Source organism: Leucoraja erinacea, chromosome 31, assembly GCF_028641065.1.
Source record: "Leucoraja erinacea ecotype New England chromosome 31, Leri_hhj_1, whole genome shotgun sequence".
In the NCBI taxonomy this organism is placed as follows: domain Eukaryota; kingdom Metazoa; phylum Chordata; class Chondrichthyes; order Rajiformes; family Rajidae; genus Leucoraja; species Leucoraja erinaceus.
The window spans coordinates 12,684,709-12,711,228 of NC_073407.1; the positions used below are offsets into that span (position 1 = coordinate 12,684,709).

The 26,520-nt window shown below is 42.6% G+C and overlaps 1 protein-coding gene across 1 annotated transcript in view; it reads left to right on the forward strand.

Moving 5' to 3' along the window:
- Positions 1-26,520, forward strand: part of man1b1b (mannosidase, alpha, class 1B, member 1b) — a 40,404-nt gene that overhangs the window by 6,967 nt on the left and 6,917 nt on the right. The window contains exons 3-12 of the mRNA XM_055659960.1: positions 2,966-3,066; positions 5,726-5,871; positions 11,021-11,127; positions 12,828-13,013; positions 13,342-13,490; positions 16,251-16,439; positions 17,375-17,565; positions 19,393-19,513; positions 19,601-19,602; positions 25,953-26,145. Coding sequence (XP_055515935.1) covers positions 2,966-3,066; positions 5,726-5,871; positions 11,021-11,127; positions 12,828-13,013; positions 13,342-13,490; positions 16,251-16,439; positions 17,375-17,565; positions 19,393-19,513; positions 19,601-19,602; positions 25,953-26,145 — 1,385 coding nt within the window. The remainder of the gene's footprint in view (positions 1-2,965; positions 3,067-5,725; positions 5,872-11,020; positions 11,128-12,827; positions 13,014-13,341; positions 13,491-16,250; positions 16,440-17,374; positions 17,566-19,392; positions 19,514-19,600; positions 19,603-25,952; positions 26,146-26,520) is intronic.

Here is a 26,520-nt window from a genome sequence, read left to right on the forward strand (position 1 = left end):
TCTTCTCTCCTCCATACTTTGCTCTTGCCATCACTCTGATATGTTAATCTTCGTCTCATCTGTCCACAAGACCTTTTTCCAGAACTGTGGTTGCTCTTTTAAGTGCTTCTTGGCAAGCTGCAAACCGGCTATTCTATTTTTGCAGCAAACCAGTGGTTTGCAGATTAGCCTGTGTATTTCTGTTCATTAAGTCTTCTGCAGACAGTGGTCCTAGACAAATCCACACATGACTCTTGAAGAATGTTTCTGATCTGTCGGACAGGTGTTTGTTTTTTTTTCTTTATTATAGAGAGAGTTCTTCTGTCATCAGTTGTGGAGGTCTTCCTTGGCCTGCCAGTCTCTTTGCGATTAGTAAGCTCACCAGTGCCCCCTTCTTAATGATGTTCCAAACAGTTGATTTTGGTAAGCCTAAGGTTTGGCTGACGTCTCTAACAGTTTTATTCTTGTTTCTCAGTCTCACGATGGCTTCTTTGACTTTCATTGGCACAACGTTGGTCATATTGATAAACAGCAATAAAAGTTTCCAAAGGTGATGGAAAGACTGCAGGAAAGACTAGGTGCTGAGAGCTCTCTTATACCTGCATTAAAGAGGCAATTAAACTTGAGCAATTACAAATGCCTCTGAAGCCATGTGTCCCAAACATTATGTTGCCCTGAAATGGGGGGACTGTAATTTCTACATGGTAAAACCAAAATATGTAAAAATGGTCTTTATTAAAATCTGCAGATGTGCACTTTAACCACATGTGATTTTTTTTCTATTACAAATCTCAAATTGTAGAGTACAGAGGCAAATAAATAAATGATGGGTTTTTGTCCCAAACATTATGAAGGACACTGTAAATCCATATTTTACTGCTTCCAATTAGCAAAGTAATTGAAAAGAAATAACTGAAATATCACATTTACATAAGTATTCAAACCCTTTGCTATGACACTCAAAATTGAGCTTAGGTTCATCCTGTTTCCATTGATTATCCTTGAGATGTTTCTACAACTTGATTGGAGTCCACCAGTGGTAAATTAAATTGACTGGACATGATTTGGAAAGGCATGCACCTGTCTATATAAGGTCCCACAGTTGACAGTGCATGTCAGAGCAAAAACCAAGCCTTGAAGACGAAGGAATTGTCCGTAGACCTCCGAGACAGGATTGTAGCGAGACACCGATCTGGGGAAGGGTATAAAACAATTTCTCAGCATTGCAGGTCCCTAAGAGCACAGTGGCCTCCGTCATTCTTAAATGGAAGAACTTTGGAACCACCAGGACTCTTCATGGAGCTGGCCGCCCGGCCAAACTGAGCAATCGAGGGAGAAGGGCCTTGGTCAGGGAATTGACCAAGAACCCGATGGTCACTCTGACAGAGCTCCAGAGTTCCTCTGTGGAGATGGGAGAACCTTCCATCTGTGGCACTCCTCCAATCAGGCCTTTATGGTAGAGTGGCCAGACGGAAGCTACTCTGTAAAAGGCACATGACAGCCTGCTTGGAGTTTGCCAAAAGGGTTGTTGTCTCTGGTGTTCTGGTCTGATGAAACCGAGATTGGACTCTTTGGCCTGAATGCCAAGCATCACATCTGGAGGAAATCAAGCACTGTTCATCACCTGGCCAATACCATGACAGCCTGCTTGGAGTTTGCCAAAATGCATGAGAAACACGATTCTCTGGTCTGATGAAACCAAGGTTGAACTCTTTGGCCTGAATGCCAAGCGTCACATCTGGAGGAATCCAGGTACCGCTCATACCTGGCCTTTACCATGCCTAAGGTGAAGCATGGTGGTGGGCAGCATCATGCTGTGGGGATGTTTTTCAGTGGCAGGAACTGCAAGACTAGTCAGGATCGAGGGAAAGAATGAACGGAGCAAAGTAGAGAGATCCTTGATGAAAACCTGCTCCAGAGCGTTCTGGACCTCAGACTGGGGTGGAGGTTCACCTTCCAACAGGGCAACGACCCTAAGCACACAGCCAGGACAACGCAGGAGTGGCTTCATGACAAGTTTGTGAATGTCCTTGAATGGCCTAGCCAGATCCTGGAATTGAACCCGATCAATCATCTCTGGAGGGACCTGAAATTAGTTGTGCATAGACACTCCCCATCCAACCTGACAGAATTTGCGAGGATCTGCAATGGGAGAAATTACCCAGATACAGGTGTGCCAAGCTTGTAGCGTCATACCCAAGAAAACTTGAGGCGGTAATCGCTGCCAAAGGTGCCTCAACAAAGTACTGAGTAAAGGGTCTGGATAATTACGTAAATGTGATATTTCAGTTATTTCTTTTTAATTACTTTGCAAAATTTTCTAAACACCTTTTTTCTTATTCATTATGAGGTATTGTGTGTAGATTGATGATAAGAAATTTGAATTTAATCCATTTTAGAATAAGGCTGTAACGTAACAAAATGTGGAAAGAATGAAGGGGTCTGAATACTTTCTGAATGCACTGTATTATAGTCTACATTTGGATTATGTTTTATGCCATTGCTGACAGCTAATTGCAGCCTGTTCTGCCTATCCATTCCAGTTGTGTGAATGTGCTTTGAGATTCAGGGAGATCTGCGCTATTTGGGGGAAAGGTGAAGGTTAGATATGGAGGAGTTATAATTCCCTGGACACTATCTTGACTGAGAGTTATCCAAAATCCTTCCAGCTATAAGGGTGTGCCTTCATTAAAATTTGATACTGTTATTTTCTTCCCTGTCGCTTTAAATCCGGGTTAGCTTTCTCCCCAGCTTTGTTCAAGATTTATTCCACAATGTGATTTCAAGATTAAATGATATAGTCTTGTGTTGACCACTCTGAGCACGTGAGCATTGCAAACAGCTTGTGTATAAATAAATTCTCCAGTATTACCTGAATATACCTGTTGAAAGCGAGGTCCTGCCACAGTTTTGCAGTGGTCACACAAAACAGTTTGTACCAATTTTTTTGTTGTTGAAATGGTTAAGTGCCTTTCTTTGCATTTAGTCGTTGAAGGTCGTGACCAAGAACTGAAGCAAGTTAAGCCAGTGGTCGTACCTGCACTAGATGTGCTTTTATCAAAGGCAACGTTTATCTCCCAACAACCAGTAAGTAAATCAGATACAACTGACCTGAACTACATCTGATGCTATTCATTAATTGTGGTTGTGTTTCACTCCGGTGATTCGTGGTGTGCCTCAGGGTTCGGTGCTGGGCCCGTTACTGTTTGTCATCTACATAAATGATTTGGATGAGAACATACATGGCAAGATTAGCAAGTCTGCTGATGAAACAAAAGTGGGCGGTTTTGCAGATAGTGAAGTTGGATGTGAAAAATTGCAGCAGGATCTTGATCGATTGGCCAGGGGGGCTGAGGAATGATTGATGGAATTTAATACAGAGACATGTGAGGTGTTGCATTTTGGGAAGTCTAACATGGGCAGGACCTACACAGTGAATGGTAGGGCTCTGGGGTGTTGTAGAGCATAGGGATCTAGGCGTGCAGGTGCATGGTTCCTTGAAGATGGAATCGCAGGTAGATAGGGTAGTCAAAAAAGCTTTTGGCACATTGGCCTTCATCAGTTAGAATATTGAGTACGGAAGTTGGGAGATCATGTTGCAGTTGTATAAGATGTAGGTGAGGCTGCATATAGAGTGTTGCATTCAGTTCTGGGCACCTTGTTATATGAAAGATGTTATCAAGCTGGAAAGGGTACAGAGAAGATTTACGAGGATGTTGCCAAGACTAGAGCTATAGGGAGAGGTTAAGTAGGATGGGACTCTATTGCTTGGAGCGCAGGAGGCTGAGGGATAATCTTTTAGAGGTGTATAAAATCACGAGAGGAATAGATCGGGTAGATGCACAGTCTCTTGTCTGGAGAAAGTGAATCGAGGATCAGAGGACATAGGATTAAGGTGAAGGGGAATAGATTTAATAGGAATCTGAGGGGTGACTTTTTCACTCAAAGGGTGGTGGGTGTATGGAACAAGCTGCCAGATGAGGTAGTTGAGGCTGGGACTATCCCGACATTTAATAAACAGTTAGACAGGTACATGGATAAGACAGGTTTGGAGGGATAGGGACCAAACACGGGCAGGTGAGACTTGTGTAGCTGGGTCATGTTGGTCAGTGTAGGCAAGTTGGGCTGAAGGGTCTGCTTCCACACTGTATCACTCTAGGACTCTAACAGCTTCAATGAATCAATGATTCAGTAATTTTAAAGAATTGTAACTGATAACTACTATAATGGCACTGTGACCTGCGCCAGATACTGGCAGAACGACATCTGAGATTGCAACGGACTCGAAGAAGACTATAATGGCACATAGATAGTTTGAAAAGGAAAGACACAAAGTGCTGGAGTATCTCAACGGGTCGGGCAGAATCCCTGGAGAACATGAATAGGTAATGTTTTGGGTAGGAACCCAATCTGAAGAAGGGTCCCGATCTGAAACATCACCTATCCATGTTCTCGGTGGATGTTGCATGACCTGCTGAGTTATTCCAGCATTTTGTATCTTTACTTGGTAAACCAACAGCTGCAGTTCCTTGTTTCTAGCTAGTTTGAAAAATATTATTAGTGTAAATCTACAAAAACCTATATATAATAATAATACATTTTATTTGTGGGCGCCTTTCAAAGGTCTCAAGGACACCTTACAAAATTTAACAAAAGTAAAAAACATAATCGGAGAAAAATAAATAAAAAAGACATCACCAATACACAAATTAAAGACAGAATTCGATCCAAAGACAAAAAAAATCAAAAACACAATGTGAAGAGAGAGGAGCGGCAGCTAAACCGCGCCAGCGTACACTCTCCCTTCCGACAGCCATCTTGGACACAAACTAAAATAATCACTTACACACAAAAATCATCCCCCCACAATGTATATATATATATATATTATATGAAACATCTAGACCATGTCTCTTTGTGGCACCTGTATCCCATTTGTCAAATAAATTATTTCAGATTTGTAAATCAAAAACCTATGCTTTGAAGAGTTATTTTTTTGTTGATTTTTATTGCCATGAATATTTAAGGTTTAATTTTAATTCTGCGCGGTATTATTTAACTTTCCCATCAGCACAGATCCCGTTTCAGCTTGGAGATTTTAATTTTAGTAGAAGCCTATGTAATTGTATTCGTGTATAATTGTCAAAATAAGTCATTTCAATTACCATCGGCTAACAAAATGTACCTGGCTTGTTGCATTGGTGGAGGGTGGGAGAAGATGCTTTTATTTGCTTAGAGGTGTTTCCGCACATATTGTAACCATTAACTGGTCATTTATTCAAACGGATCACTGCGAATGTTCCACAATTTGGACACTACTTTCTCATGCATCACATTGCAAATACGACCCAACATTATTGACACCAAGGAATGCACTTGCTCTCTGTTTATTCCTTTGCACAAGTGTATAATTTTACGGTTATGATTTACTTGAAACAATGCGCCTGTCATCATATATTTTGAAGATTTGGACAAAGAAAAGTTGTTACAAAACAATTCTTTGAATAAAGCAATATGTCAGCTGTCAATACTGTAGTTAATCGAAGCTTTTCCTCGTTCTTCAGTGACATGACAATCCCAATCACAAATTTTAATTTTGTCGTTTTACAAGTTAAAGATGTGTTACGTACTAAACAGGATTTGTCAGATCCGAGAAGCAGAGTACTGTACTTTTAAAAAAAAAGAAGAAAGTTGTAGAATTATTTTGCCCTATCTTCAACCAACTCCTAGGTTTGTTTTAATCCAGAAACTTAAAAGACCAAATCTGAACAAGCGTGGGCCACCATTTTTACAAAATCGTTTGTCGAAGAACGAAAAAGAGGAACCAAAAATCAGGAAGAATAATGAAGCTGAAGCTGATGACAAAGATAAAGAAAAAATTAACATTGTCAGGTACTTGATAGGTGAAAAAGCAAACATTTTAATATTTTGCAAAACAATTTACATATTTAAAAACTTTGATCAACAGTAGATTTTTCTTTTGAAGCCTCTGTTTGAATTTCATAATGTAACATCCATCCTTCTGTGATGTATGTTAAAGTGATAAATATTACATCTATATTACTAAAAGCCTGTTCTTGAACGGTTTTGGCCAGTTTTGGCCATCTGTGCTGCGATGTCCGAGAGAACGCCGCCTCCTACGGCCGTCATTTTTGGCCACCTTGTTCAGAGCCCCCCTCCGCCGTATGAGTGCTGAGGATTTTTCCCGTCGATTAAAAATGACAGAGATATTATATTTTACAAAATTCCCCATTCTCTCTGCTGCCCCTGCTGGCGGCAGGGGGGAGGGACTATAAAACCAGGAAGTGGTGTGCCTCAATCAGTGTCTGCAAGCTGGAGGAAGGCAGAGGGTCACGTTTCTCTGAGCTGTGAATAACACTGAACACATGTCTACTCAAATGTAAGTGTCCTTAGTGGTTCTAAAACGCTTGCAGAATGTGTCTATTGGTTCTAAAATGTTGTTTATTGGTTTGTTGTCTATTGGTTTGCAAAACGTGTTTATTGGTTCTAAAATGTTTGCAAAAAGTGTCTCTTTTGGTTCTACAATGCTTGCAGAATGTGTCTTTTTTGGTTCTAAAATGTTTTTAGGTCTCCCCCCCCCCCCCCCCCCCCCTTTCGCCTCTCCCCCCCCCCCCCCCTCCCCCTCCTCCCCCCCCCCCCCTCCCTCCCCCCCCCCCCCTCCCCCTCTCCCCCCCCCCCCCCCCCTCCCCCCCCCCCCCCCCCCCCCCCCCCCCCCCTCCCCTCCCCCCTCCTCTCCCCCCTCTCCTCCCCCCCTCTCCTCCCCCCCCTCTCCTCCCCCCCTCTCCTTCCCCTCCTCTCCCCCCCCCCCCTCTCCCCCCCCCCCTCTCCTTCCCCCCCTCTCCTCCCCCCCTCTCCTCCCCTTCTCCTTCCCCCCTCTCCCCCCCCCCTCTCCTTCCCCCCCTCTCCTTCCCCCCCCCCTCTCCTTCCCCCCCCCCCCCCCTCTCCTTCCCCCCCTCTCTCCTTCCCCCCCCTCTCCTCCCCCCCCTCTCCTCCCCCCCTCTCCTCCCCTCCATCCCTCCCTCCCTCCCTCCCTCTCCTAAACCCCCTCCCCTCCACACCCCCTACCCTCTTCCCTCCCCCCCCCCTCCCACCCTACCCTCCTCCCCCTCCCTGCTCCCCACCTCTCCCCCCTCACCCCCCTCTCAGCACCCCCTCTCTCTCACCCTCTCTTTCTCCTCCCCCACCTTTTCCCCCTCACCCACCCTCCCTCTTCTCCTCCTCTCCTCCCCCCCCTCCCTCTTGCCCCCCTCTCTCTGCGTCTCTGTCTCTCTCCCTGTCTCTGCCCCTTCTCTCTCTGCCCTCACTCTCTACCCCCCCACCCCCCACCTCGCTAGGTGTGACTGCAAGTTGGGGGCTATGCGTCAGTAGATAGGTTGTTTATGGGGTAAAAGGAGCAAATTAATATAATATCAAGGGGGGTAATTAGCGTGAGAGCGGGGGGGGTGGGGGGGGGGATAGTTAGTGTGTGTGTGACGCTACATGCCACCCCCCCCCCCCCCCACAACCACAAGGGGGGGGGACAGCCCCAACGGGTCTGTACTTGGTCTAGTATTGTATTTGTTATAGCATGAGTATGCTTTGGGGTTAAAAGTCACCTTGTTATTTAGACATGAGCAACATTTGACATCCTATCAGTTGTGTATATGTGAGCATTTGAATGGTACGTTGTAGTCTGAATTGTGGCAGTGGACTCGTTCATTTTGCGATGCAAATGTCACTTGTGCAGATGGAGCAGATATTTGAGGAGGATGGGCACTTTGTATAATGAACCTCCCAATGCACGATCTCGAGGTTCACCTCAATATCCCAAATGCTGTGCTTCCACTGTGAGTGGCTGTGGACCAGTGATTTCCAGATGTCAGTATAGATTGGTGCGGCAGATTTTCATATCTTTTGAGAAATTAACTCCCTAGCCGCCTTTATGAGCATGGTAAGGGGAATATCTTCGATACGCATGCGAGCTGGCTCACAGAGACCTTCAGAGCTTCTTCACAGATATGGCTTAAAAACACAGTCTTTTGATGAATAAATGCTTTATTGTTGATAGAAAACAGTAAGATACATCCAAACTTCTTCTGACGTTACTGCAATCTTCATCGAACTCCAGCTTATTACTTTAAACATTTGAAAACTCCTCGTGTCCCGGTAACACTGGCACGATCTCCTTTGGAACTCGCATGGCCGAAGGGTTAACCTTCCCCCTGCTCGCTCCAAACTGCATTAAAACCTAAACTTCTGTGCAGGCTACATAGCCCAAAACACGCCCATAAATACCTCATAAATCCCACCCACAATATAACGGGTCGTCTAAAATTTAAAGGCACATGCCACCATCAGTGACATGCAAAACAGGCCAAATGGCCACTACAGAGATGTTGCAGTTCTTCATGGAGACTTTGAACACTCCCCCCTCCATCTGGTAATCTCCTCCCATGACAGGGCTTGAAACAGAATCCCTTTTGGCAGTTGGAGGTCTGGAATTGAGTATATGAATGCACAACCCGCCTAATGTAGTGCCTCAATACTCTAGGAGTATTGAGGCACTGGGAGAATATACTGACATTCCAAGGCCACCAGCATAATCAAGGACGAGTCTCACCCCGGTCACTCCCTCTTCTCCCCACTCCCAACAGACAAGAGGTACAGAAGTGTGAAAACACACACCTTCAGGTTCAGGGACAGTTTTTTCCCAGCTGTTATCAGGCAACTGACCCATCCGAGCACCAACTAGAGAGTGGCCATGACCTACCATCTACCTCATTGGAGACCTTCAGACTTGGACTTTATGGACTTTACCTTGAACTAAGCGTTATTCTCTTTAACCTGTATCTGTACACTGTGGACGGCTTGATTGTAGTCATGTGTAGTCTTTTCACTGACTGGATAGCACGCAACAAAACAGCTTTTCACTCTACATGTGACAATAATAAACCAAACTAAGCATTGGTTTGCTTATCCTTCCAATGAAGTTAGAGGATTTTGTGGATACAAAATTGATAATTTTCCAATGAGGTGTCTGCTGTAGGTGATCCAGGGCTCAGTGGCTTCCGTGGGGGAGGGGATATTTCCTCCAGTACCTGCATCGGTCTCATTTGCTGGCCATCTTCCAGCCTTGTGTATTCTCTGTAGTTTAGTTTGGATATATAGTGCAAAAACAGGTCCTTTAGCCCACCGAATCCTGGCCTGCCAGCGATCCCTGGACACTTACACTATCCTACACACTGGGAACAATTTACAATCTTTACTGAAGCCAATAACCTCCCATCTTTTATATTCAATGCTTTGAGACCTGAAGACAAGATGTGTCTTCTCGACCTGTGTGGTTCTTTTTGGAGATTGCGGGCTTTTCTCCAGAACATCAATTCTCAGGTTTTCACATAGTAACTCTGGAGCTTCAGCCTCTGTAACTAATGCCGTGTGCTATACCCACAGGGCCAGTTTTGAAGGCACGTGGCAAGGCAATGCTGCACACTTGAAGAAAGCCACTCACAACCATTGTTCGTGTCTGCCTTTAGTCAATGCCTCCGGATCTCTGCTCTCTCACAGCAGTGTGTAAACAAGCATGGGGAGTATTTGTTAACACTTAGAGCAACACCGATTAGAACAGGCTCAATACATTAGGGAACAAATTAAAACAGCAATAACATTTTTAAAAACGAAAATGTATAATTTAGGAAGTGCACAGCTTTTAAATAATCGAGGGGCTTATAGTTTAGTTTTGTCAGGGCCAGCAAGTTTGATGAACAGAAATTCTGGGATAATAAGTCATTGAATCTTATTTGCACAACAGATGATGTAACGTGTAGGAAGGAACTGCAGATGCTGGTTTATATCGAAGATAAACACGAAATGCTGGAGTAACTCAACGGGACAGGCAGCATTACCGGAGAGAAGGCGATGTTTTGTGTGTGAAGAAGGGTCTCGACCCTTAACGTCACTCCAGAGATACTGCCTGTCCCTCTGAGTTACTCCAGCATTTTGTGTCTACCTTCGATAAAGAAATGTATAATTTTTGGTCATTTTTGTTTTTCTTTCTGTTTGCATCAAGAATGGCTTTTGAGAGTTCACTATTCTGAAGATGCCAAATTATGATGCTGGCAGAACAGTACATCCTGAGGAGGATGTCAACGTTTGACTGTGCAGGGTGACCGACAGAAGCTCCTGTATTTGTCATGGTTGAATAAATATGATTACTGATGGTTTTGCTGTTCTAAAATCTACACCAATATTAACCAGGGGACACTCGAGTGTCCTCAAGTTCCCACACTGAACAGGATCTGCCGGAGTAGCATCCGCATTGTCTGGTTATGGTACAGTAGTAAATCCACTGATGTTCCAGTCACTGAATCTTGACGGCATAACTACAAGGACTTTATTCCTTGGAGCGCAGGAGGGTGAGGGGTGATCTTTACAAGATCATGAGGTGTATAACATCATGTGGGGAATAGATAGAGTAAACGCCCTGACTCTCTTACCCAGAGTAGGGGAATCGAGAACTAGAGGACATAGGTTTAAGGTGAGAGGGGCAATATTTTCACACAGAGTATATGGAACAAGTTGCCAGTGGAGGTAGTTGCAGTAGGTACCATGACAACATTTAAAAATACATTTGGACAGTGACATGGATAGGAAAGCTTAGCAGAATATGGGCCAAATGCAGGCAGCTGGGACGAGTGTAGATGGGGCATCTTGGGCAGCATGGGCATGTTGGATCAAAGGGCATGATGGATCAATAGGGCCTGTTTCCATGCAGTATGACAGTGGCCAGTTTTGCATTACATCCATTTACTGCATCAATCTGACAAGTTAGTTAAATTAAATAGAAAAACATGACATGATTTCTACCATTCTACAACATAATCACAATTATGAAACAAATGTGCAACAGCGTTTTAAAAGATGTTTGAATGGAATACACTGGGGTTTAACCTGCTTTACTCTGTCCTGTGTCAGTTTTATCCCTGGCTGGCATTCTCTTGCATAAAGGGAACAGCAATAATTGTGATGTTTGCACTTGCAGTTGGCGTGGAATGGAGATCGCACCTGAATTGGTTACTGCAGCTCCACCCGATTCAAAGAAAGAGGAGAAGCCAGTGTTGCATGAAAAAGTAAACACCAAAGAAACAGGTAGCATGGCCATGTAAGGGGTACTCGTGTTAGTCCATTTTTTTTTTAACCCTTCAATGGCTGCACCCTGCAGTTTGAGGTATAGCAGGTAACTAGGAAATTGAAGCCAGGCAAGTCGCAGCAGTAGAACTGCTGCCTCACAGCGCCAGAAACCCGGGTTCGATCCTGACTATCGTTGCTAGCTGTGTGGAGTTTGTATGTTCTCCTGGAATCAATTATAAAAGATGAAATAGCCGCACATTTGGAAAGCAGTAACGGGATCGGTCCGAGTCATCATGGATTTATGAAGGGGAAATCATGCTTGAATAATCTTCTGGAATTTTTTGAGGATGTAACTAGGAAAATGTACAAGGGAGAGACAGTGGATGTAGTGTACCTGGACTTTCAGAAAGCATTTGATAAGGTCCCACATAGGAGATTAGTGGGCAAAATTAGGGCACGTGGTATTGGGGGTAGTGCTGACATGGATAGAAAATTGGTTGGCAGACAGGAAACAAAGATTAGGGATTAACGGGTCCCTTTCAGAATGGCAGGCAGTGACTAGTGGGGTACCGCAAGGCTCGGTGCTGGGACCGCAGCTATTTACAATATACATCAATGATTTGGATGAAGGGGTTCAAAGTAACATTAGCAAATTTGCAGATGACATATCCACTTTGGTATCAAAATTAGGTATGCCGATTACTATCTAAATGGTGTCAAGTTGGGAAAAGGGGAAGTACAATGGGATCTGGGGGTCCTTGTTCATCAGTCTATGAAAGTAAGCATGCAGGTACATCAGGCAGTGAAGAAAGCGAATGGCATGTTGGCCTTTATAACAAGAGGAGTCGAGAAGCCCTATTGAATCGCACCAATGTTGAGAAGAGCTGAGTTAAATCAGGCAATAAATGACAAGGAAATGGCCACTGTAGACAGTTTTATTCTATTGTGTAGACTATTCTATCCCCACGCCCTCCATCAGATAAGAACAATCTTCCAAAATACAGACCTTAAGGGAGCCGGGTGTAGCACCTACTTACTTAAGTGGGTGTTGTGTTCTGAGCCAAGACCGCACCTTGTTTAACACTGATGTTTACATTGTTTGGACATGTTGAGTATTTCAACCCATCAAAAGCTATCGGGTGCCTTGGTTATTTGAATTGAAGGACCACATACGTCACCTCATTTTTCTTCCCAGAGTGTTGTACCTTAGATATTTGTAAAGGCCTTCTGTGACCCTTTAAATATTCAGTACCACTTCCTGTTCCATACTATTTTCTCAGTTTTCTAAAAGAAAGTTTATTTTTATTGCCAGTTCAATTCTGCTTTTATATCCCAGCTGTGACGTGTAAACATTTCATAAATGCATATCCTCACCTTAGTCTGATGCTTGTGCAGATTTAAAATGTAACCAGGATCAAGGAGAATGACAGTAAATTAATTTTGCCTTCTGATGACTGTTGGAGGACTTTTGCCAAGAAGTGAATGTGAATGTGGTCACCTGGAGAACATGATTGAGCTTGATGAACCTGAAGCTGAGGTAATGGAAAATCACCAGCCATAGTAGAACCCATTAATTAGGAGAGCACGGTGGCCTGGATAGACAGCAAGTTTGGGGAAAATAATCTGCCCAGTTTGAACCTCTGCCTTTGGAGTCATTTTAATTTGGTATATTAATAATTAATGTTGCTGCAGCCTCATTTGGTTCTGTTCACTTGCAGCCACTGTAAACAAGCAGCAGATGGCAGTGATAGAAGCATTCCAGCATGCGTGGAAAGGATACAAACAGTACGCCTGGGGTCATGACGAACTGAAGCCGATTTCTAAGACCTACAGTGAATGGTTCGGCTTAGGACTGACGCTGATTGATGCCCTGGACACCATGTGGATTTTAGGCCAAAAACAAGGTGACTGATGAATTGCTTAACATTGATGCTGTTGTCCTTTGCTGTAAGATGGAAATGTCGTGCATCTGATCTTTCACAGGGGAGTCTACATGTGCTTTCTCCATCCCAAAAATTAGGTTGTTGCCAATTAAGATCAAATGACATTTCGAGACTCGCGTGTGGTTGAGGTGGGAGATTGCTTTTGGAGTTCTATAAAAGCATTTTAGGTTGAGCATTCTCATGGTTACCCTGTACCAGATTTCAAATCTTACTACGTTTGCTGCTTCTCATAACTTTATTGTTCTTTCCTCGGAATCAGATTTTGACGTAATTATTTTCTGATTTTTAGAATTTGAAGAAGCCAAGAAATGGGTGATTGATGAATTGAATCTTGGTAAAAGCGTGGATGTGAATTTGTTTGAGACGACAATTCGTATTCTCGGTGGATTACTCAGCGTGTACAATCTAACTGGAGATCAAGTCTTCCTGGATAAAGCAGTAAGGGGTTTTACCTCTGTAATTTAGCTCATTATGAAGCCATTCATATACTTGTGTTTGACATTAAAAGAACTAATAATAGCCATGGTCTGCGTTTGTGCAGTTCCTAATGTTAAGTGAAAATGTGTAAAAGTATTGGATTCACGACACCACGCTGTGTCACAGGGTAGGCACGCTGTGTCACCGGAGGAGCATCTCTGCCTGGCTCTACTTGTACTAGGTACCTGCACTATCTGGGGACGACATGCCCCGATCATAGTCGTAGAGTAATAAAGTGTGGAAACAGGCCCTTCGGCCCAACTCGCCCACACCAGCCAACAATGTTCCAGCTACCCTAGTCCCACTTGCCTGCGCTTGGTCCATAACCCTCCAAACCTGTCCTATCCATAAAACTATCCAACTGTTTTTTAGATGATGGGAGAGTCCCAGCCTCAACTACCTCCTCTGGCAGCTTGTTCCATACACGTGTGTGAAAAAGTTACCCCTTGGATTCCTATTAAGTTTTTCCCCTTCACCTTGAACCTATGTCCTCTGATCCTTGATTCCCCTACTCTGACACTTTGTGGTTTCTGCCTTGTCTGATATGAGATGCAATTACCTTTGGGTGGGAGGGAAACACGGTATTTCTCTGTGTTGTGCTGGGAGTCATAGAGTCGTCCAGCACAGAACCAGGCCCTTCTGCCTGCCTCATGCATTCTCTTTGTGCCTATCCCATTCACCTGCATTAATCCCGTATCCCATTGCTCCTTTCCCGTACATGTATCAGTCCAGATGCTTTTTAAACATTGTAATTGTATCTCTCTATTGCCTTCTCGGGCAGCGCATTCTGGATATTCTTCACCCTGTGTTTAAAAAAAAAACGTTCTTCAGATTGAATTCAACTCGGGCAAATGTGAACTGATGATTTTAGGACATTGGGGCAGGACATACACAGTGAATGACAGGGTCCTGGGAGTGCTGTAGACCAGAGAGATCGAGGGATGCAAGTACATAGTTTCCTGTAGGTGGTGACTAGGTGGTGAAGGTGGCATTTGGCCTGCTTACCTTCATTGAATGGAGCATTGAGCACAAGAGTTGGAAGATCATGTTACAGCTATACAAGATGTTGGTGAGACTGCATCTGGAATATTATGGATGGTTCTGCTTGCCGTACTATAGGAAGGATATGATTAAACTATAATGGGTGCAGAACAGATTCATATGGATGTTACTGGGGACTGGAGAGCTTGAATTTTGAGGAGAGAATGGGTGGGCTAGTTTTTTTTTTCTCTGGAGCAAAATAAGCTGAGGGGTGACCCTGTCGAGGTTTATGAAATCATGATGGGTATTAAAAAGGTGGATGGCTAATCTTTTACCCAGGGTAGGGGAGCCTAAAACTGGAGGGCATAGATTTAAGATGAGAACGGAAAGATTTCAAGGGGACCTGAGAAGTAGTTTTTTCCACTGAGGATGGAATGAGGGTATATGGCATAAGCTTGCAGAGGAAGTGGTTGAGATAGGTTTAATTACTATTTTTACAAGATGTTGGGACAGGTTCATGAATAGGGCAAGATGAGAGGGATAAGGGCCAAACATTAGCAAATGGGGTTAGCTCAGTGATACAGCACGGAAACAGGCCATTCGGCCCAAGTCATCATAGAAACATAGAAATTAGGTGCAGGAGTAGGCCATTCGGCCCTTCGAGCCTGCACCGCCATTCAATATGATCATGGCTGATCATCCAACTCAGTATCCCGTACCTGCCTTCTCTCCATACCCTCTGATCCCCTTGGCCACAAGGGCCACATCTAACTCCCTCTTAAATATAGCCAATGAACTGGCCTCAACTACCCTCTGTGGCAGAGAGTTCCAGAGATTCACCACTCTCTGTGTGAAAACCATCCATTGCAACCAAGATGCTACATCTGTGCTAGTCCCATTTGTCCATGTTTGGGCCCCTATCCCTCCAAATCATTTCACTCCAAATGTCTTTTAAATGTCGTTAGTGCCTCAACTGCTTCCTCTGGCCACTCGTTACATGTAGCTATCACTCCCTGAGTGAAAAAGTTGCCTCTTGAGTTCCTACTCAAGCCATCGTTTTACTCTTCATATACCCTGTAGAATCTTTGGGGATTTTCCTTTCACCTTGCCTGCCAGCACCATTCCATGTCACCTTTTGCCATCCTGATTGCTGACTTCAGTGCCCTCCTATAGTACTTGTACTTGAGGAGACATTTGTTTGAAAAGTACCAAGTAGTGACAAAGATTTGACTTCCTGTTTTTCTCTGGAGCATGGGTGGCAGAGGGGAGACCTGATATGTTTATAATTTTATGTGGGTAATAAATGAGGGCCAATCTCTCTCCCTGGATTGAAATATCAAAGACGAGAGGTAATAGCTTTTGGGTCAGAAAGTGATAGAGTGAAGCTATGCATGGCAAGTTTTTGTAGACATTGGTAGGGATCTGGAACACGGTGCCAGTAGTGGAAGTAGATACGACAATGGTGTTTAAGAGGCTTTTGGATCGGCACATGGATATGCAGGGGATGGAGGGATATGGATATGTGCAGGCAGAGGAATTAGTTTAATTTGGCATCATGTTCGGCATAAGATAACATGGGCTGAAGAACCTATTCCTGTGCAATACATCAAAAATTAAATGAATATTTTCTTGATTTAAAAGTTTGAGAATCGTGACATCTTCTGTAAATGTGCTTGACACTTTGTAAATGTTTTGCTCTGCATAATGTACACTTTATGTTGTTGCTATCTGTGTGAATAGAGTGAGCTGGGGGATCGTCTGATGCCAGCCTTCAATACTCCGTCCAAGATTCCGTATTCTGACGTGAACATTGGCCTTGGAACTGCTCATCCTCCCCGCTGGACCTCTGACAGTACTGTGGCAGAGGTGACCAGCATTCAGCTCGAGTTTCGGGAGCTGAGCCGCCTCACCAAAAAAGATAAGTACCAGGTACGGTAAACTGCTTGTTTCCATTAGTTTACTGAAATTGATTTTAAAGTCTGAAAATGCTCAAATCATGAAAGTTGTTCTGTTTCTTGACCTTCGATCCTTTCGCTTGATACTTGGGGGTTTGTCTGTTCTGACATTAATGCATTTCAAAATATTGTGTTATTGCATCTTCAGTTTTGACTAATGTTTGTTGTACAATTGCAAATTTTTAATTGTCAAAATTTTGTTGAGTCTTCACTTAAATTAGTATGTAATCTAGTAATTCTTGAACATGGGAGCAGGCCACTTGGCCCCTCGTATCAGTAGCACTATCCCACACACTAGGATCAATGCACAATTCATACCAAAGCCAATTAACCTACAAACCTGTACATCTTTGGAGTGTGGGAGGAAATTAGAGCACGCTGAGAAAACCCACGTGGTCACAGCGAGAACATATAAACTCACCAGGCAGCGGCCGTAGTTAGGATTGAACCCGGGTCTCTAGCTCTGTAAGGCAGCAACTCTACCATACTTGTTGTAGTGCAAGTCCCAAATTATTTTTATTTTCGTTGACCGGGGTTTACAACTCAATGCACTAATTAGAATTGTGGATCTGAATCAGGAAATCTTGTTTTCCATTTTTAACTTTTGATTTATTTTACAATGTTGTTTGCCTTTCACTTATTCCTTAATTCATTTACACACAACTCCACATTTCCAGCGCTCTCATTGTGACAGAACATGGGGACTCAGCTGTTTTCATTCTGTTCCAAGCCATTGCCGAGTCCCCTGACTTGCCATGTGTTTGGATTAAGTGGCTCTGGAGCTATTTGGACTTTTGTGGACTTGAACTTGTAAAAAATAAGTTCCAACAGAATGTGCTCTTTTTATCTTAACAGCTGATCAGTTCCCTAATAACTTTTAGTTCTTCCCCCCTCCCCCACCCTAAACAGGCAGCGGTAGATGATGTAATGAAACAAATTCACAGACTGGAGGGGAAGAAGGATGGATTGGTGCCAATGTTCATAAACACCAACTCAGGAAAATTTAGCCACCTTGGTGTCTATACGCTTGGTGCCAGGGCTGACAGCTACTATGAGTATCTCCTTAAACAGTGGATCCAAGGAGGAAGGAAAGAGGCAGAGTAAGTAATGCTGAATTTAAATTGAGCAACTTGTAGTAGTAATATGCAAACTTGATTTGTTCTTTATTGAAATCACAGAAATAAATTAATCAGAAAAGATTGATCCTAATTTTTCTAGTTTAGCTTAGAGATACAGCGTGGAAACAGTCCCTTCAGCTCACCGAGTCTACGCCGACCAGTGTCCCCCACGCATTAACACTATCCCACACACACACTAGGGACAATTTACAATTATTCCATGCCAATTAACCTCCAAATGTGCACGTCTTTGGAGTGTGGGAGGAAACCGAAGATCCCAGAGAAAACCCACGCAGGTCTCAGGGAGAACGTACAAACTCCGTACAGACAAGCAACAAACCCGGATCTCTGGTGCTGTAAGCCAGCAACTCTACCACTGCGTCACTATGCCACCCTAAAGTCCACTAAACTGTAGAAAAACTCTGCTAATCCACTGTCTATTCAGAAGTCCTGGTGGTTTGGCATCTGGTTCATCGGGTAATATTTGCTGCACTCCCCTTTTTATTATTTGAGACCTCGGTTCACACGTCCTTTTCTACTCTTCTGGTTACTGAAAAATATATGATCAAAGCATAATGCATCTAAGTGAATTAAGAGTGTTGAGCTATTAATGGAAGTACACTCTAATAGTTCAGGATATCTGCCAGTCTGTTTTCTTCAGTTAGATTGTCTGAGCTTTTACCACAGTTGGAACTGCAGCTGGTTCCGATCCAGTGAAGCTCTTCCTTCAAGGTGTTGGTGGAATTTAGTCTGGCAAAGACTTCATAGTTTGCACTAACCAACTCTGAAATGAATTTAATTTGAACTGCTGGTCAAAGCAGTTTCATGGATTTTCTTCTTAATTTTTAGCATTTTTCTTAAACTTTCCTGTCTAATTAGCGAAACAACATTTGGACTAATTTGCATAAGTTCCAATCTCGTGCGAAATTTCAAAATGGTTATGAGTATTCAAAATCGGCCTCTGGCCTCTCTCCATCTTCTTCCCTCTCGATTGCTTTTTATTGACATAAAATGTGCTGCATCTTACCTGCTGCAGTACTGCGCTCTTGGTACTTTTCCTTCCTGGACCGTTGGTACTCCAAATTATAACCAAATATAATAATTTTAAGTTTTATTTTACATATACAATAGTGCAGTAAGTTTTCTATTGAACCCAGTGAGTTTAATGGGAATGGGGTTAGCCCAACACGTTGGACCCATGCTCTGACCACATTCCTCACCTTCAGTATTCTGGGCCCCAAGCCCTTGTTGTAGCAGCAGATCTGGCCTGTACTCTGAACCTCCGCTCACATTCTGGGCAAAAGCATGATCTTATCGCAGGACTATGGCGATCTTCAATCAAATATTGGATTATCAGCATTTTACTTCACAAGGAAGATTATTTTTGAGGATATCATTTCTAGTTACATTAGTATTTATTTTACCAGTATCTGTGCCATTAACCCATTTGCAATAACATCTTAATGGTGCATGGTGAGCAGAAAATGTTTTAACAAGCTATTCGGCGACAGATAGCACAATGGGCTAAGAGTTCGGCTGGCGACCGGAAGGTAGCCGGTTCAAATCCCGCTTGGAGTGCATACTGTCGTTGTGTCCTTGGGCAAGACACTTCACCCACCTTTGCCTGTAATGGAATGTACGGCGGCAGGCGCGGGCACACCGCGACGCCCTGTGTCTCCCTTTCAAGGGAGATGCTAAAAATGCATTTCGTTGTCTCTGTACTGTACACTGACAATGACAATAAATTGAATCATTTCATTTTTTTTTTTTTTTTTTTTAACGATGTACATTTTTGTGTTTAATTGCCAGCTTGCTGGAAGACTATCTACAGGCTATAGAGGGGGTCACGAAGAACTTAATTCGAAAATCAGAACCAAACAAACTGACCTTTGTAGGTGAATTGTCCCATAATCAATTCAGTCCAAAGATGGTAAGTAGCTTTTCTTAAATGACAGTGAATTAGGGATAGAATGATGCTTGTTGTTTGAGGATCAAATGGTTATGGAGTTGTCAGAAGGAGTGAATTGCAAGGCTGCTTGGTATATGTCACCAAAGGACTGCTTTAATTATAACATGTACATGAGCATAATGCAGTCAAACTCCGACAATGTGCAATCTGTCTATTCGGAAATCACAAATTCAGTATCTATTTCACCAGGAAAATAGTTGCCACAACCTTTTCACCTTTCCTAGTTTACTGGGAAGTTTATTATACTGGGATAATTAGAGACACTGAGCATGGCTTTGAATGTGGCAGATCAGGGCTCACTAACCTGATTGCATTTTTATTTATTTATTTATTTATTTTAAAATGTTTATTAGAAGTACAGTAAATTACAGTAATACACATCACATATATCTTATTACATTTTGTTGTACCACTTCGTTTTTCGAGCTTTAAAAAAGGTAGAAATAAAAGAAGTAAGGAAAGTGAGCAAGAATCGTGAAGGTGCAGGAAAGTGTTGGGAGAAGAAAGCCTCTTAGGGAAGAAGTTAGAGAAGGAAGTAAAAGGAAATAAGACCCTAGAAATAAAAGAAAAAAAAGGAAAAACAATCGCTCTATTGTAACACAAAACTCCGCAAAAAAGGATATACCAACCGTGGTTTTTAAATTTTTTTTTAGCATTTTTATACCCCCCGTTACCAGATCCTGGTACCATTTATATTTTAAATTACTATTGCACCTTATGCTTGTAATAGTTCCGTAAATGCAAACCACGTCTTTTGGAAGTGGTCTGCTTTGCCTGCTAGGAGGAGTCTCATCTCTTCCAAGTGTAGTGTTTCGAACAGGTTTGAAATCCACATTTTTATTGTTGGTATTGGAGCATTTTTCCAAAATTTGAGTATAAGCTTTTTTCCCATTATTAGCCCGTAATTAAGTAAGTTCTTTGGAAACACATTTAATTTGGGGTTACCTCCCGATATTCCAAAAATGATCCATTCTGCTTTGGTACAAGTTTTATTTTAAATAATTTTGTGAAGATTTCAAATATTTCTTTCCAGAATTTTTGAATTTTTATACAGAAAACAAAAGAGTGCGCTATGTTAGCTTCTTGTGACTGACATTTATCACAAATGGGTGAGACATTGGGGAAAAGTTTATTTATTTTAGTTTTTGAATAATAGTCTATGTAATGTTTTATATTGAATTCCCTCTCTCCCTTCGCTCCCTTCCCCCTACCCCTCTGTCCCTCTTCCACCACTCCCCTACCCCTCCCTCCCCACTCTTCCACTTCTCTCCCACTTACCCCACCCCTCACCCTCCCCCGGAAGCGGGGTGGGAGATTGCAACCTTCACAAGGCTAGATTCAGGAAGATTGTTCCCGATGTTAGGGAAGTCCAGGACAAGGGGTCACAGCTTAAGGATAAGGGGGAAATCCTTTAAAACCGAGATGAGAAGAACTTTTTTCACACAGAGAGTGGTGAATCTCTGGAACTCTCTGCCACAGAGGGTAGTTGAGGCCAGTTCATTGGCTATATTTAAGAGGGAGTTAGATGTGGCCCTTGTGGCTAAGGGGATCAGGGGGTATGGAGAGAAGGCAGGTACGGGATACTGAGTTGGATGATCAGCCATGATCATATTGAATGGCGGTGCAGGCTCGAAGGGCCGAATGGCCTACTCCTGCACCTAATTTCTATGTTTCTATGTTTCACAATCAAATAGAACAAGTTTTCCTACAACTTTAGGCTGTGCACGCCATACACAAGAAGAAGGAGGGACAGTTGGCTGCAGCAGCAGCAACTCATGCTCATACTTTATGCATGCTTATTGCCGCCTGGTAAAGTATAGTGGGTATGATGATTTAAACATCAGGTCTTGTTTGCATAATCAAGGAAATGTACAGTGTATATAGAGTTCTGTATGCATTTAGGGAGTTGATGAAACGTGTTAATTGAACGTGCATAAATATCCTAATGGGATGTTATGACCACTTCCGAGGAAATGTTAGAAGTGTTGTTGAAATAACTTTGAAGTAAAGGGTAGTTGTTAAATATTTGGAGGTTGAAACTTTTGATGGAATTATTTAATAGCCTGATGGCTGTGGGGAAGTAGTTATTCCTGAACCTGGTTGTTGCAGTCTTCAGGCTCCTGTACCTTCTACCTGAAGGTAGCAGGGAGATGAGTGTGTGGCCAGGATGATGTGGGTCTTTGATGATACTGCCAGCCTTTTTGAGGCAGCGACTGCGATAAATCCCCTCGATGGAAGGAAGGTCAGAGCCGATGATGGACTGGGCAGTGTTTACTACTTTTTGTAGTCTTTTCCTCTCCAGGGCGCTCAAATTGCCGAACCAAGCCACGATGCAACCGGTCAGCATGCTCTCTACTGTGCACTTGTAGAAGTTAGAGAGAGTCTTCCTTGACAAACCGACTCTCCGTAATCTTCTCAGGAAGTAGAGGCGCTGATGAGCTTTCTTGATAATTGCATTAGTGTTCTCGGACCAGGAAAGATCTTCAGAGATGTTCATTACTCCCTGAAAGTGGCAACACAAGTGGATAGAGTAGTAAAGAAGGTGTATGTTATGCTTGCCTTCATTGATGGAGGCATTGGGTATAAAAGTCAAGGAGTTATGTTGCAGCTTTATAAAATGTAGGCTTGGTCACCTTTGGAGCATTTAATGCAATTCTGGTTGCAGAAAAGCATGTGGAGGTTTAGAGAGGATGCAGAAGGGGTTTAACAGAGTATTTCCTGGATTAGACAGTATTATCAAATAAAGAGAGGTTGGACAAAGTTGAGATTTTCGCTGGGACATCAGAGGTGGAGGGGAGACTTGATAGAAGTATATAAAATTATGAGAGACATAAATAGGGTAGACAGTCATAACCTTTTCTCTGGGGTGGAAACAGACTAGAGGGGAGCATCATGTGCAGCTCAGATATTGTGAGCCAAAGGGCCAGGTCCTGTGCGGGACTGTTCCAATGTGAAACATACATGAGGAGTATGTTAAAAATATGTTGAACGAGTAACACCCAATAGTCTAGAATATTAGCTGCTCAGGCATCAGTCTTGAGTGTGCTGGATTATTGGAGCTTCACTGCACAATGGGTGTAGGATCTTTTGCAAGTTGTATGTATTTATTTGGTTGTAACTGTTCACTGATGGGATAACTTTAACATTAGGGCTGTCATGGTGACACAGCGGTAAAGTTGCTGCCTTACAGCGAATGAATGCATCGCCGAAAACCGAGTTCGATCCCGACTACGGGTTCTGTCTGTACGTTCTCCCCGTGACCTGCGTGGGTTTTCTCCGAGATCTTCGGTTTCCTCCCACACTCCAAAGTCATACAGGTTTGTAGGTTAATTGGCTTGGTGAATGTTAAAATTGTCCCTAGTGGGTGGTGTTAATGTGCGGGGATTGTTGGTCGGCACGGACCTGGTGGGCCGAAGGGCCTGTTTCTGCGCTGTGTCTCTAAACTAAACAAAACATCGGCAGGCAAACATGCTGAGAAATGGTGGCAGTTCCATGCTGACTCCCCTCCCTAACTGGATTCAGGTTTGGGACTTCCAAGCAATGCCAAGTCCCTGAATTGGTGGCTGTGATCTGCCTTTGGGCTGATGGTGGAGTCCAGTGGCAGGGTGCAAGCTTTTTGCCGATGACAGGAGTAAACAGAGGTTTGCCCAATAAAACTCCACAAGCTGAGGCACAGGAAGGGAAGAGTCCTTTCATTGATGTGGGGAAGATCAGCTGTGAGAGGGTTATTGGTCATTTAAATTGAGTCAAAAATCGCTGATGAAATCTGAAATAAAAATGTATTGGAAATCTCAGCAGGCAGGCAGTGGAGAAAACAGTTAATGTTTCAGGTCAGTGAAGGATCATTGAACTGAAGGGGTAACTACCAGCAAGCTAGCAATCACACAGAAAAATACAACATTAAAAGTTTATCAAAGGTATTTCTGTTCACCATGCACCATTTTAAGATGTTAATTGCAAATTAGTTAATGACACAAAGTGACAGATGTTGGTAAAATATATACCAAAGTAATGAGAACGTATTTTCTCATAAATCTTCCTTGTACAGTAAAACTGCGATAATCCTCTCTCCATGGATGCTGCCTGAGTATTTTAGCACTCTAAACATTTTTAAGATGGATTGTTTTGTAATGCATTGTTTCTGATTGTTGAGGGCAACCAGTAAACAGGCAGCAAGTCCTGGCCCAGTAGCTACGTCTCTTTGTTTTAACTCATGGGACAGGTTGAATCCAAGCCAAATTGATAAGGAGAACCTCCAACTCAAGAGATCTAGTTTGTTTTATTCGTTGCTCAAGTCTTTCACAGATTTGCTTGCTCCGTAATCAGCGATGTAATTCTACCTTACAGATTCTGAGAATTGTATCCATTTGTTTTAAATATGTTTCTTTGTTGCTTTTTAAAGGAGTTTGCATTGTTAAATGCTTGTAGCATTTTTTTCAGAACAAGCCATGCTTTGTGGATTTAGATCACCAAGGTGACAGAATATGTCGAGTTTTACTTCAATAAAAATTGATTGGCTTGCAGTTTGCTAACAAAACATTGCAACCATGGTTTTAGAGTACTTGTGCACCCGAGATTGCAGAATATTGATTTAAGTTTGGAAAGTTTGAAAAATGATCTACAATGTTTTATTTACCATGCGTATCTGGATTTCATTTCATGTTCCAACTTGTTAATGTTGCTGAGTAGCTTTTGTTGGTAGACATGTGTAAGTAACTACCATGAAAAACAATGCATTTTGTACCTTTATCTATGCAGATGAGAATATTCCCAGATTTCTGATATACAATTGAAGTATTTACAACTAATGCTTGAATTGTTGAAATTGGGCGTGCACAAATTGTATTTGTGATCGACTCAGCCACTTGGTAAATTGAATCCAAAATTTGACTTGATGGTTGGAGGCAGAGGGTGATAGTGAAGGGTTGTTTTGTGAATAGAAGCCTGTGACCAGTGTTGTACCATTGGGATCGGTACTGGGACCCTAACTGTTGGTATACATAGATGATAGATGTGGATGTAGGAGCTATGATTAGTAAGTTTGCAGACAAGTCAAATATTGGTGATGTTGATAGTGAGGATGGTAGGGACATGGGTTACACATGATATCAGTCAGCAAGGTGAGCAGAGCAATGCAGATGGAATTTAATCCTGATAAGTGCAAAGTGATGCATGTAAAGTCAAATAAGGGTAGCATATTCCATGAATGGCAAGGCCCGATGGAATATTAAGGAACAAAGCATGGTAGATGTTACAAATTCAAAGACATTGAAGGTGGCAGAGCAGGTAGGTAGGGTGGTTGTAAGAAAAAAAGCATATGTGATGTTGGACTTCATTAGAGGGAAATATATTGAGCATTTTATAAAACATTGGTAAGGCCACATCCAGGATATTCTTTGCAGTTTTGGTCTCCTCGATATGGAAAGAAGGTGAAGAAGAATTTCACCAGGTTATTGCCTGGGATGGAGCGTTTGAATTATGACGAGACTGGATGTGCTGGGTTTGCTTGCCTTGGAGCAGTGGAGGTTGGAAGGGAACCTAATGGAGGTGTACACAATTGAGAAAGTGGCAGGGAGAAGTCAAAAACGTGTCCACATTCCTATAATCAATGTGCATAGATATAAGGTAAATGATAAGAGGGTCAGTGGGGATTTTTTTTTTAACCCAGAACATGGTTGAAATTTGTTATTCCCTACCTGAGATGGTCACTACATTTAAAGATAACTCTAGACAAGTATTAACTCTACAGCACGTCATAACAGGCCATCTCTATTCTACAAGTGACGTGATGACAAACTTTTTTCACCCTATAGTCTTGCTCTGTTTGCAAGTCATACCATAACCCTCTGTTCCCTCTCATCACATGATGCAGTTGCAGAGAATATTTTTTAAATGGGTTTTTGAACCTGCCTCCACCACTTACACTGGAAGATCATTCCACACCGCTACCACTCTCTGAGTATCACATATTACCCCTAAATTTTCATCCCTTAAGATAAGATAACTCCATCGCAGTTGCAAAAAAGTTAAAATATAATTAATGGGATGAAAAGAAGGGTGGTGAAGAACAAAAAAGATCTGTGGGCTAAATGACAGGGCAAAATGGAGTAAGGAAGAGCGGGATGTTAGGAAACAGATGAGGTATTCAAAATACTGCTAAAGATTTGGTTAAACTAGCATTTTACTTTTTGCCCTTTTTACCTGTGACCTCCATCATGCTAATTGACACTAATATTCCCTCCAGCCGATTTTTCTGCTGTTTGTTTTCAGATTTCCCAGTGTCTGTTGTGTTTTTGAAGTTGCTATGGGTCATCCCCTTAGGATACATTGTGTGTGTGTTGCAAGCATGCGGAATTGTCCAGAAAATTTTTACTTTTGTATGTTTTTCTTAGCTGGCCAGTATGGTGGTTTGTTTCCTTCCTGGGACTCTAGCTTTAGGAGTTCATCATGGGCTTAGTGCCAATCACATGAAACTGGCCAAGGAACTGATAGAAACCTGCTATCAAATGTATGCACAGATTGAAACTGGATTAAGCCCAGAGATTGTGTATTTCAATCTGAATCCACACAATGCCAAGGATGTTGAAGTTAAGGTAGGTACAATGAAAAGCTGATTATTATAATACAATTTGGAAACAGCCCTTTTGGCCCACTGAGCCTATGCTGATCATCAAGTATCCGTTTACACCAATCCTACTCTTCCATTTTATTCTCCCCACATTCCAACAGCTCGCCTCTGATTATACCACTTACCTATACATTAGGGGAAATTTACAGTGGTAAATAACCTACTAGTTTGTAAGTCTTTAGGATGTCGGAAGAAACCAATATGGCCGGGGAGATCCTGTAAACCAGACTGCTGATGGAACCTGGACAGCTGGAACTATGGGGCAGTGGCTCTGCTAGCCGCAGCACATTAATTTTATTGTGTTTTAAACTTTAATATTTATGATCCTTCAAAAGTGTGT